The sequence below is a fragment of the Microtus ochrogaster genome, chromosome 7 (assembly GCF_000317375.1).
Source record: "Microtus ochrogaster isolate Prairie Vole_2 chromosome 7, MicOch1.0, whole genome shotgun sequence".
NCBI classification, from domain to species: domain Eukaryota; kingdom Metazoa; phylum Chordata; class Mammalia; order Rodentia; family Cricetidae; genus Microtus; species Microtus ochrogaster.
The window spans coordinates 20,761,788-20,773,841 of NC_022014.1; the positions used below are offsets into that span (position 1 = coordinate 20,761,788).

The following is a 12,054-nucleotide window of genomic DNA, read 5'->3' on the forward strand; positions in this document are numbered from 1 at the left end:
CCCCCGCCCCCGCCCCCACTCACTTAGCTCCTCGGAGAGAGGCGGGAAGTCATAGATGTGTTCACAGGTATTCTTGCTGCTGGGGATGCAGAAGCCGAAGTGGAAGTCAAAGCTTTTGAGAAGCTGGTTGCGGAAGTAGTGCCTTTCAATCATGCGGAAGTTGTTGACCGGCTTGTCTCCCACCGTGAACTCCACCCTGAGTTAAGAGAAGGGGGCAGGGCTGAGAGCAGCCTCCATGCCAGCCAGCTAGTCAAGGGACCAGGCTCCAGGCAGACCACCAGTGAGAGGCTCTGGAAGGGCTGTTCCCACCCTCACGCTCGCCCCCCAGCCCTCATCCCAGCCCAGTGACTCACGTGGCTCCCACCTGCCTTAGGCGGAGGAAGGCGGGTGTGAACTGGTAGCGAACAAAGCGCCCTGCATTGGGGTCCAGGTCCCGCCGGTTGATGGGCAACCGTTCTGCAATGTACCCCAGCTGGGCTCAGTGGGCTTCAGGCTGAGGCCCTTGCCTCCTCCACCCTCCCCTCACCAATTTTCAGAGGCTCCCTGCATAGGATTATGGGAGGTCTTTGGGACGGCAGTTTCCAGGGATGGCAGCAGGGGGCAGGGCGGCCTGTATAAACCGGGACTGTGTCCCAAGATGTCCACCCTGAGACAGTGGCAAAAAAAAAGAAGATGCCTATCTGCCTACAGACACCTGAATATGCTGGGGTCTAAGCCTGGATTCTGCTCTGACCCTCTTGTGGCTTAAGGAACCTAGGGAGCCCACTCCACTGTTTGCCCACCTCTTCCTGCCAATGACCCACCTAGCCCACTAACCTGAGACAGGGGGCTTCTTGATTTCAAAGAGGACTGTGCCTGAGTCCATGTCTCGGATCTTGAACCTGACGAAGTCAATCTTGTAGATATTTTCCTCAGGGGAGCACAGGTAGTCTAGGGGAGACAGGCAGCTGAGCAAACAGGGACCCCAAACAGCCACTCTCAATTCAGTTTCTGTGGGACCCTAAGGCTCGTTCTGATCCCTCTGGCCACTGCCCTCCAGAAAGAAAACCGTGACCCTGTCTGGGAGAAGTCCCCTCCCTGCAGGGGACAGAATTCTGTTATGAGGACAAAGCCAGGGATTAACAGCCCCATCCTAGTGGCCTCACAGGATCAGGCAAAGGAGGTCACCTCCACCATATGGTCCCTCCCATCCTCTATTTGGGGGACCCTTATTTCAACCTCCACTCTGCCAAACTGGCATGCATCCTTTGGACAACTAGGCCTTCTGTCTAGTGGAAGCTTCCAGCATGAGGGGGGCACCTCACTCCAAAGGAGCATGCAGCTCTGCTCTTTAGAGGCTGTTACAGTTCTTCCTTGAAGTGTGCCCCACCCCCACGACACACCCTGTGGCATGACACATAGATGCATCAGGCAAGGCTGATCTTGAGGGGACTTCCCCTAGCATGGGTTGTTTTGGGGGTAAGTTGGTACCCCTTCCCTGTTCTCTTGCCCAGGCCCCTCCTCCCTCTGTAAGCAGCTTATAAGAGCCCAAGGCCCTTAAGCAGTTTATGGGAGCTCTGCTGATTCAGGCTGGAGCCCAGGCTACTGGGGGAGAAGAGGCCTGACTTTGCTCAACAGATCCTCTGCTGATCTCCCAATAGGAGGAAGTCTTAGCAAGCAGAGGGAACCCTTAGAGGTCATCTTTCCAGTCTTGGGCCCAAGCCACCCTCAGGGATAAAGTGCTTGCTCTCTGGTTCTCAGATGAGCACAGGCCAAGCCAGAGAAGAGGACGGTGTGGCAGGGTCTGGATGAGGCAAGGAGTCCTGGCCTCAGGGGGAACCAGGAGAGCTAAGCATCGCCTAGGGAGTTCACGGTCTGACCCTAACTACTGTTTTGTTGTTGCTGATTTTATGGCAGGGTCTCACGTAGCCTAGGCTAACCTCAAACCTACAATGTGGCAGATGCTGGCATTGAACTCCTGCTCTTCCTACTTCATGCAACTTACTGTTCTTACAGCAGCAACCACAACTCCTAGAGGCCCTGGCAAGAAATAAGAAGGGGCAGAAAAAGACCAGGGAGGCTCTGGGTGCTGCCAACCTTCAAAGTACCACATCCTCCCCACTGACCCACAGAGACCCGGAAGTCACCCTCTAGGCCCCTGGGCCACCTCCTATTCCTCTGTGGTTAGAAGAGGAAGTGAATGCGAAGTCGTTCTGTCTTCCCTAGGTCTTCCCCCCAAGCCTGGGGGAGCCCCCTCCAGGAAGCCCCCCTAACAGCCCTCTAGCACCTTGGAGCCTGGCAGAAACGATATAAAATTTTAGAGGGTCCTGAGCCCTGCCTGACCTGTCTACCCTAGCTCAGTAAGGTCTTACACAAAGTTATAGAAAGACACTGCAGGGCAAAGGGATGAGGGGGCAGACTGGAAGCAGGATCCCACCACCTCCCCAAGTCCCAGGAAAAGCCTCCCTTCTTCCCCTGTGCCCAGCTCGGGAGCCTCTCTCTCACTGGGAAGAGTTCACACCCAGACCTCAGTCTCTTACACTGCAAACTCAATCAGTTAGCTCCTCTGCCCTTTCAGAGAGTGAGGGTCAGTGGCTGCCTAGGGCTCAGGACGCCACAGCCACTCCTTCCCTTCTGCTAATAATGAAGCCTAGGACCCAAGGTCGGGCCAGAGTAATGGCTCAGAACCCAAATGCTCTCTTGCTGTGGCCACAAATAGCTTCCTAAGCCGGATTCAGGGCCTGATAATCCAGGAAGAACAAACTCCAGACATCTGTGATTAGGGTCAGAAGACAGCAGGGAAGGTGGAGCGGCCTGGAACCGTGTTTCCAAGTCCCAGAAAGAAAAGGGCTTTCACGATGCCCTTGCCCTTTCTCACCCTCTACAGGCTATGACTTCTCTCCAGACCAGGAGATGCATGCTGTGACTTCACCTAGAGGCTTCCTTAGCTGCAAAATGAGCCTTCAGTTATCCAGGAGTGAGGCAGGTGATCCTGCCCTCCACCCAGAGGGCTATGGGTGTACCAGCAGCTGTTACAAAATGCAGCCCACTGGCTTCAACACCAGCCTGGTCCAGGCCCCTCCCTCCACTGATGCCTACTTGGCCAAGGGAGCAAAGCTCTGGAGGTCTAACCAAGAATGCTGCTGCCTAGCTCTGAACGGAGGAGGGAGGCCCCTTGGGACCCAGATGCACAAGCTCAGGCCTGCCATCCTGGTCCCCTTCACAGCTGTGTGGGAAACCTCAGCTCTGCTGCTCCTGCAGCTCCAGGGTTCAGGTCTGCTCTAGCACCCGGTCCATCCCATCACAAAGGGAGTCAGGGCAGGTTGCTGGTGACCCACCCATTCCAAGGCAGTGTGCAGTTCTCTCCAAGGCTCAGGCAGCCTTCTGCCAGAAGATTCTCTAGTCCTTGTTCACCATCTGTAGTGACGCCTGCCTCTGCCCCAATGCTCACTTGTCTGCCTGCAGGCAACTGCTCTGAACCTGTGTGGCCTCCAGTACTGCTGATAAAAGAGCCCTATTGATATAGCATTCATAGCATCCAAGTATTGTCCAACATCACAAAAACCTTGAGGGAGGTAACATTGTTCCCATTTTACAGATGAAAAAACACGCTCCTGGAAGTGAAATTATATTCCCAAGGTCACACAACCAATTAGGAGGCGAAACTGGGACTCTAATCCAGGCAGCACAGCCTGGAAGCAGCTCCAAGAGAAGCTAGACTTCCCTTGATGAGAGAGCCCTGGTTAATAAAAAAAAAAAAAAAAAACCCCCAGCCACTCCAGGCTTGGGGCTCACACACTTGCTTCCATGACACAGCCACAGTCAACATACTGAAACACCCTGATCAGTAGCGTTCCTGGAAAGAGTATAGCTAGCCTTAATCGGGGAAGCAGGGTGAGGATAATAATAGCCAGGGAGCCAGAGGGTCTTCCTCGCTTCCACCTAGCAGGGTGGGTGCTGAAGACCGACTGCAAGTCAGGCACACTCCTCTGTGTGACCAGTCTCAAAGGGTCCCGAAGACTCCATAGGGGAAAGGGTTACAGATGCAGCTGCTGCCCCACCTCCACCATGGGAAAAGGGGTGGGTCCTTTGAATAGGAAAGAGTGAGGAGGGGCGCAGCAAGAGACCAAGGAAAAGAACACAGAAATCTCAGGCTTTGGAGGCAGTGGGAGAGTAAGGGGACACAGAGGAGGGGCACTGCGTGGGGGAGGGGTGAGGCCAGACTCTGAGCCTCGTGGGTCCCCTCCCGCGCTCTCCCTCCAGCCCGCGGGTGGCGCTCCCTTGCTGGTGCTCACCGCCTGTAATCCGCTGCAGCCCCAGCACGTCGTCCGGCCCGATGGTCTGTTTGCCCTGCAGCGGCCCCAGCCTGGGCCCCGGACCTGGCTCTGGCTCCGAGTCGGACCCGGACTCGGATTCCACCCGAGGCTCCCGCGTAGGTTCCACACTCCGGTTCGAAGCTCCTGGAGCGGGCTCCGCCCCCGGCCCGGTCCCGCCACCGCCCTTCTTCACCTTCATGGCCTCGCGGGGCCTCGCGGATTCTCTCGCCTGCTGCCACCGCCGCCGCTGCCTGCGCTGGCTGGAGCCAGGGGAAGGGGGAGCGTCCGCCGCCCCACCCCCGACCGGGCCCCAGGTGCCGTCCCGCCTTGGCCACGCCCATAGCGGGCGCGTCACGCATGCCCCGCCCACCGCCGGACATCTGCAGCGGTAAGAGCCAGGGTCCACTTGAACTTCACGGTTCTTTTGGACAATTTAAGGAATATTGAATACCTCTCCTCTTTTTCACTGGGTTCTAGCCTCAAGGTCTTTCCCTGATAGCTTTGTCCTGATTCCAGCTCAAGTCTCAACCTCCCACCCACCCACCCAGTTCTAAAGTACTTCCTCTCAATTTCCAGCAAATCACCCTGGTTTTTTTTTTCTTTTAATGCATTAGGCAAAATTATTTGTTCCTCAAAGGTCAGCTCTATGAAAGCAGTGATACTCCATATATATACTCTGTTCTCTATAACACACAGCGCTAGCACACTGCTCCCCGGGAGCCAGTACCCAGTATTCTCCTTTGTTGAAATGATATCCCAGGCTGTCATTAGTTCAAGCTATTCCCTGCTAGAATTCACAGGTTTGAGCACCTTACAACATGCAGACACCACATCCCAGACGTCTAGCCATTCCCAGATTCTACATGGGGACAATGAGGCAAGAAGGGCAGATACATGGCCAGGTGTGACATGGAGGACCTCTGAGATTAGGGCAGATCAGACTGCTTCTCACACATAAGTGAAAGTTACGATACACTGTATCAACTCATATTCAACCAATGTTTATTAACAGCCTAATATATATTTTTAAAGAGCCCAATATACAGACTTTTACAAGCTTATCACATCTAATCCAATGCCCTTCTAAGAGTGACATCATCAGGGCTTTCCGGCAGATAAAAACCAGAGATTCAATGAGAAGAGCAGCTTATCCAAGGCTCTCCAGTCCATAAGTGCAGCAGGGGTCTGGTTCAGGCTTGCTGGATTCCAAGTCGTGTCTCCTCTTATACCACACTGCCTCTCTTAAAGGGTAGAGGGAAACCTTAGCCACAAGGCAGAACCAGATCCTAAGCCTCCTAGACCAGGCTAGGCTGTACCCAATGGGTGACACCGTAAGTCAGGAAGGAGTGGAAGGAGGGAGAAGGTCTCAGAAGTGGAGAGGAGGGCTATATTCGACCCAAGGATTTCCCCCAAATCCACCTCTCAGTGCGGAACTATGCTGTGCTGGCAGGCTGGAAGGATGGGCAGGCAGGCAAAGGCCATTAGGTTCACGCCAGATATGGAGATCCAGAGAATATGTCCTCCGAGGCTCCTAGGTAAGATGGAGGGCCAGAGCCAGCAGAACAGGAAGGAGGGAAGGGGAGTCCACCGTGGAGGGTCATCCTTTGGTTGGTGGAGAGCCATCAGAAGAATGCAGACAAACCATCGGCCCAACACACCCAGCTTGGCCACAGAGGGCTTCCTCTGTCACATGACCAGGCTCAATCTTTCTTCTCAGACTTTTTCCAGGACTTGTGAGTTTCCAGAAAGATCTTGACCAGAGACAGGAGGATGGGCACAGCCATAGGCAGGAAAAGTGGGATATAGATAGCAAATTTCTGGTCATCAGGGAAATACAAGAGGTGGAGGAGCGAGGGATCAAAAAAGGCACGCTCAGAAGATGTCACAGCCTCCTGGCTGGCCACAAAAGCAGACGACAGGTGCCCAAGGGCTAGCTCCTCCGCAGCCTTCTGGACTGCAGCCACAGCCCTGTATACCTGGGAAGGTGAGAGGCTAGAGTTACACGGGGCAGGGGAAGGGTGCTGGCCTTTCAGTACCTGTCTCCCAGGGAAGTCTGCTGGAGTCCACCCAAGCAATATCAAAGTTAGTTAAAAAGGGCTGTTGTTTATTTTCTGAGGGCCAGCTTGAAACGTTCATTTGTTCCCACCTAGACTCCCACTGCGGAGCATAGCTTCTAGAGGAAGCCTGAGGTATTTATTTGTGGATAGCATGCTCACAGGCGCCCTGGCCCATTTACCTCAGATGCCACATCATCCTTGATGACAATGTTGCTGATCTTGCCCAGAAGTTGGGCCAGGGAGGTGAGGGTGGTGGTGGCTGTGGCCAAGTTCTCCACTGACCGAGCCCAAAGCAATTGGTCCAGTTCCCAGGTCATGAGTCCTTCACTCTTTGGTCTTGAAAGCAGGCATTTTGGAGGCACCTGGGGCTGAGCAATCCCAAAGAGAAGCCTGTGGAAAAGGCACCAGGAGACCAAAGTTCCTGTAGGTAGGGGTGCCAATGCTAAGATTCCCATAGTCTCTGCCCTAAGCCACATGGTCCATGGGCACAGCCCCAAAGGGATCATGCAGGGCCTTACCTCAACTGAGCCAGGAACACCTCCATCACTTGTACCATGTTCACCTCAACTCTCACTGGCAGATTCGAGGCATTATAGATTTTGGGATCAACATTGTATATCTGAAAATGGGAAATGCCATTATCTTAATACCACACAGGAACATGCACATTTCTGCTCAGCGTTCAGAGGCCATGAAAGAAAAGAAAGATATGGCTTCTCATATCTGCAGGCTATAAGTCCCAGGGGCACAACAATCTCCCTACTCCTTTTTTAAATTTTAAGTATACATTACTCTAATGGACCCCTTGAAAGTCCTATGAAATTAAAAACAGTTATCTGTTTTAGCATTCCTACCCATGGACCAGAGGCTAAAGGAGAAGAGGGTCCCACCGCTGCAAGATACCCCCAGGGAAGCCAACAGCTAAGATGGACAGACGAGTCTCTAGTGCACACTACTAAGTACAAAGGTCACAGTACAACAACACTGACAAAAGTGAGAGCCAGCTGGACCAGAAAAGGAGGGGCACGAGCACAGCCCTGTCAGCTCCTTGGGGAACGCTCCTCCCCACAGGGACTAGAAAGGCCCACCCACTCCCCCAGAGACAAGCTGATGGACATTTCTTGGAAATAAATGTGGGCTCTGGGGCCTGAATAGGGTGACTATTACCATAATGCCACCCCAGCGGGGACTGTGGAAGGCATTGGCGGCCACTGGAGCCCCATCCTTGTCCTGAATGTACAGAGGGGAGTGGGCGAGCTCAGGCACATAGAGTAGAAAGTTGAGCACAGGGTACAGGGAGGCAGCACTGGATCCTGTGGTACAAACAGAGGAGTTAGGACACCAAAACACGTGCCCTGGATCTTAGTTCCAGGTTCAGCCTCTCCTTGGCTGGTAGGACTCAGTTCCCCCAAATGACACTCACGAGGATACCCTCTATTCTACACGGATGGGACAGAGTCCTCAACCCCCTACTGTCCCTGGTCTTCTGCCCTTTGAGAGCCCACCATCCACTGTCCACGGTAGCCCTCTTGGACACTGCAAAGAGGCTTTAGCTCTGTAACTGGTGTTAGGCTGACCCCGTCAAGTCAGCTCTCTCTGCTGTCCCTCAAGACCTTCATAGCAGCTAAGCTCACACTGCTCACCACAGCGTTTGATGGTCTGGTGCCTGCTGGCCAGGCGTACCAGCCTCCTCTCTGGTCACCCACTCACATTTCAGCTCCCTCACCAACTCCACGCTCCCTCAGGTTCTACGCTCTCACTCTTCTTTGTCTAGGCCATACAGCCTTTCTGTCTCTGCTCGTGCGGCCACAGAGCCTCCTCTGGCTAATGTTGCGGGATGGATGAAGTAGTGAAGGAAGGGGGAGTTTGCAGAGGACACATGTGCCACCCCTCTTAAAATCCTTGGTCCATCCCTAACAATACACTGAACTCTGATGTGCCTGTATTACAGTTCTTCACTACTCCCCAGGCTCCTTCCTGCAAGACCAAAGATTATTGAACCCAGCTTCAAGGTTCCCTAATTCAACGAATACAACTGTCCATTCAAATTCTGTTTTGGGCTGATGAGATGGCCCACTGGGTAGAAGTGCTTACCACCATACCTAATGACCTGAATCTAAACCCCATGACCTACATAATAGAAAGAGAAGATGAACTCTCACAAGCAGTACTCTGACCTCCACATGCATCACAACAGTTCCCCCAACATCCACAAAACACATAAATAAATGGTAAGAGAAAAATCAAGGGGCTGGAGTGGTGCTCAGTGGTTAAGAGCACTGGCTGCTCTTCCAGAAGATCTGGGTTCAATTCCCCAGCACCCACATGGCAGCTCACAACTGTTTTTAACTCCAGTTCCAGGGGATGCAATACCCTCATACACACATACATGCAGGCAAAACACCAATGCACATGAAATAAAAATAAATAAATCATTAAAAGAAAAACTTAATTCTGCTTTCAAAGACTGGAGTTGTAGCTTGGTGGTAGAGAACGTACGTGCCTGGTATGCATAAGACCCAGAGCTCAATTCCCAGAAGCGAGGGAAGAAAAATTACAGTGGTTTTGTTTGTTTGTTTGTTTTTAAGCTGGCTATAGTGGCAAAAGCCTATGATCTTAGCACGTAGGGAGTTGGAAGCAGGAGGATCAGGAGTTCAAGGCTTTCTTGACTACACAGTAAGCATGAAGCCAGCCTGGGATACATAAGACCCTGTTCTCAACAAAAAACAAAGACGTCTACCTCTCTGAGGTACATGAAACTCTGCCTCAAACAACTGAAGGGCAAGATGAGAGAGGATGAGAGAGAGAGAGAGAGAGAGAGAGAGAGAGAGAGAGAGAGAGAGAGAGAGAGAATTAATCTTCCCAGTCCAAAAACACCAACTCAACTCAGAAACCATCAAAACATATGACCCAACTCCAGCCCCACGCTGTGCCTACAGTGTTCCTCCTGGCCTGGCAGAAGGCTTCCTCAAGGACTCACCCAGCCGGGACTCCACTGGGTTGATGACATGGGGGAGGCTGTGCATGGCCAAGTAGTAGCTCGATGAGGCTGGGTCAAAGCGGGGGTTCACTCCCAACATGGCATAGTAAAGGATCTGTGGAGCAAAAAGAGGACATGCTCTTTCTGTTCCCCGCACACAGATTTAGAGTCTGCCTTTCCTATGGAAACGGCTGAGGTACCTTGTAAAGATAAATTCAGGACAAGAGAAAACATACAAGACCAAGTCAGGGCGCAGAAAATAGGTGTATGGAAGAAAACAATAAAATCAGGGCAAAGTTAACAAGCTGAACTCATACTTGGAAAGCCACATATTTTACCAAACACCCAAAAAGGGAAACAAAGAAAAAGCTTAACTGAGTGTCCACAAGGACCAATCAAGCCTGCTCTTCAGAGACAGCCACTCCCCGAGCAGGACCTGATAAACAGTCGCCCACGTTTTCCCTACAAGGACAGGACGTGACACAGAAAGCAAGCAGCATTTTTTATGGCTTTATTGTTACAGTGTTCGCATATTTTGAAAGCTTTTTTTTAAATAAATTCCTTAAGGGCGGCTGATGGCTTTAATATTTAGGTGTCACTGCTGAATTAGTTCCAGAGGGAGCCCTACAGAAGTTGTTTTGTTAAGCTGCTCTGATGAACTCCTTGAGCTGGACACCAAGGAAGGAAGGACACTGGAACCTGCCTTCAAGGGATCAATGGACGGTAGAGATAAACAGGGGCACACACAGCGCTCCCCACAAGCGACACACCTGTACCTGCTCACATGACACCGCCCTGCACATAGCTATGCAAGCAAACTAAAGAGACGGAGGAGCAGAAGCCCCCGTAAGCACTAGATCTGTAGAGGCTTTGAAAACATTCCTTACCTGAGAGTCCACAGAGAAATTGCCAGCAGCACTGAGGGCATTCAGGAAAGGCTTCACATAGCGCTGGACGGCCCCCTCGATGTCCCAGTGGACGTCATGGGACTTGGGGTCTGGGTTGAGTAAACTAAAAGTGATCTCATAGCCTATAGAACGAGGAGTCATGGAATTCAGAGGAACATCAAGGAAAAAGAGAGGCAGCCTCTACCTCCTCTACCCCATCTAACCTGGACAGAGAAGGGTGCCGGGAGGAACCAGAGAGGATAGACATAAGATTAGGAACACTACTGAGTGCTTTAAGAAAAAAAAAAAAGGGTTGGGTGATGGTAGCACACACCTTTAATTCCAGCACTCAGGAGGCAGAGGCAGGAGGATCTCTGTGAGTTCGAGTCCAGTCTGGTCTACAGAGGGAGTTTCAGGATAGTCAAGAGAAACCCTGTTTCAGGGGGAAAAGAAAAAGAAAAAAATGGAGAAGCCAAACATGGTGGCTCCTGCCTTTAATCACAGCACCCAAAGGCAGATGCAGAGGCAGGAGGATTTCTGTGAGTCAGAGGCCAGCCTGCTCTACAGAAAGAGTTTCAGGATAGCTAGGGCTATCAAAGAAAGACAGGAAATAAGGAGAGAGGGAGGGAGAGGGAGAGAGAGAGACTGGGTAAACGGTTCAGAGCTTTAAAGCACCATTGCCCTTGCAGCGGACCAAGGTTCAATTCCTAGCGCCTATACAATGGCTCACAACCATCTTAATTCCGGTTCCAGAGGATCCAATGCCCTCTTCTGACCTCCAAGCATCCACATGATAACACATAAATACTTGCATACATACGAAACACTCATATACATAAAATAAATAAATCTAAAATTTTTTTTTTAAATGGAGACCAGAAAATGTTGGGAGCCAATTTCCTCCTAAAATTAATGCAGGAACCATCACCCTGGGGAGTCTACAGAGAACCCCACACCCATAATTGTGTTAGGAATCGTTCTATTGACAGAGCCTACCCCACACCCAAATTGGCTGATGGAGAGCTCTCTGTTAGCGGAACCCACCCCACATTACAAACTATCTAGGGAACTAGGTGTGTCAACTCGTGACTTCTTGGCCTGCAGTGACCTGACCGAAGGTAACCTCCTGGCTACGTGACCAACGTGAACCACGTGGCAAGAGCTCAGACCCCGTGCCCATCCCCCAACTCCTTACCATATATAAAGCTGTACCCCATCTCTAATAAACGGAGGCTCTGACAAATGTAGCATGGCCTTCTTCTTCTCTCCTAGCCCATTTATCTTACAGATAGTGCCTCTCCGGGACCCTGGAATAACTGAACTGCCAGATGGTTACTAACCCTAGACTAGGTAACCTGTCAAGGCAATTACAGGAAAAGAAAGGAAAAAGCAGCTTGCATAGATTTCCCCACTGTTCCACCTGACTTATTTCTTCTCCCTTTCTATAACGAAGTCCAGAGCCCTACCCAGGCTGGACTTGAGAGGCCTCCTCTTATCAGAGCTCCACTTGTCCTCGGGGAGGTGGTCGGCCAGAGCAGCAGCAAGCACATCCTCCGTCAGAGACATGGCCTGGGCTACTTGGATGATGCGACGGCCGATGATGTTGAAAGCTTCCCGGTGCATTAGCCCCCGTACGACTGCTGTCCTCTCAGGTCCAATATAGCTCATCGTGTCCTGTGCAGGGTACAGAGGGACAGAAGATCGTGGGTGGCCCAGTAAAGAAAGCAAAAAAGTACTTTCTCCTGCCCCACCCCACCCCCTTTTTGGAAAAAGTCTCTTGTTATATAACCCAGGCTGGCCTGCAATTTGATTTCTCTTTTTTTTTTTTTTTTTTT

At 51.7% G+C, this 12,054-nt stretch overlaps 2 protein-coding genes across 5 annotated transcripts in view; both read right to left on the reverse strand.

The window, feature by feature from the left end:
• Unc119 (unc-119 lipid binding chaperone) overlaps nt 1-4,676 on the reverse strand; it is a 5,606-nt gene extending 930 nt beyond the window's left edge. Inside the window, exons 1-4 of one of the 4 annotated variants that reach the window (XM_026780429.1) lie at nt 4,275-4,648; nt 817-947; nt 354-456; nt 24-196 (exon numbers count right to left, since the gene is read on the reverse strand). In XM_026780429.1, the coding sequence (XP_026636230.1) occupies nt 24-196; nt 354-456; nt 817-947; nt 4,275-4,636 (769 nt within the window). In that variant the 5' untranslated portion in view covers nt 4,637-4,648. Of the gene's footprint in view, nt 1-23; nt 197-353; nt 457-816; nt 948-4,274 lie in introns of those variants that run through there. The other 3 variants (XM_005349456.3, XM_026780431.1, XM_026780430.1) reach the window with 3 other exon arrangements.
• A 599-nt stretch (nt 4,677-5,275) lies between these two features.
• Nucleotides 5,276-12,054, reverse strand: part of Pigs (phosphatidylinositol glycan anchor biosynthesis class S) — a 12,667-nt gene continuing 5,888 nt past the window's right edge. The window contains exons 6-12 of the mRNA XM_005349457.2: nt 11,686-11,893; nt 10,220-10,362; nt 9,333-9,447; nt 7,520-7,665; nt 6,871-6,971; nt 6,532-6,742; nt 5,276-6,271 (exon numbers count right to left, since the gene is read on the reverse strand). Of these exons, the coding sequence (XP_005349514.1) occupies nt 5,996-6,271; nt 6,532-6,742; nt 6,871-6,971; nt 7,520-7,665; nt 9,333-9,447; nt 10,220-10,362; nt 11,686-11,893 (1,200 nt within the window). The 3' untranslated portion in view covers nt 5,276-5,995. The remainder of the gene's footprint in view (nt 6,272-6,531; nt 6,743-6,870; nt 6,972-7,519; nt 7,666-9,332; nt 9,448-10,219; nt 10,363-11,685; nt 11,894-12,054) is intronic.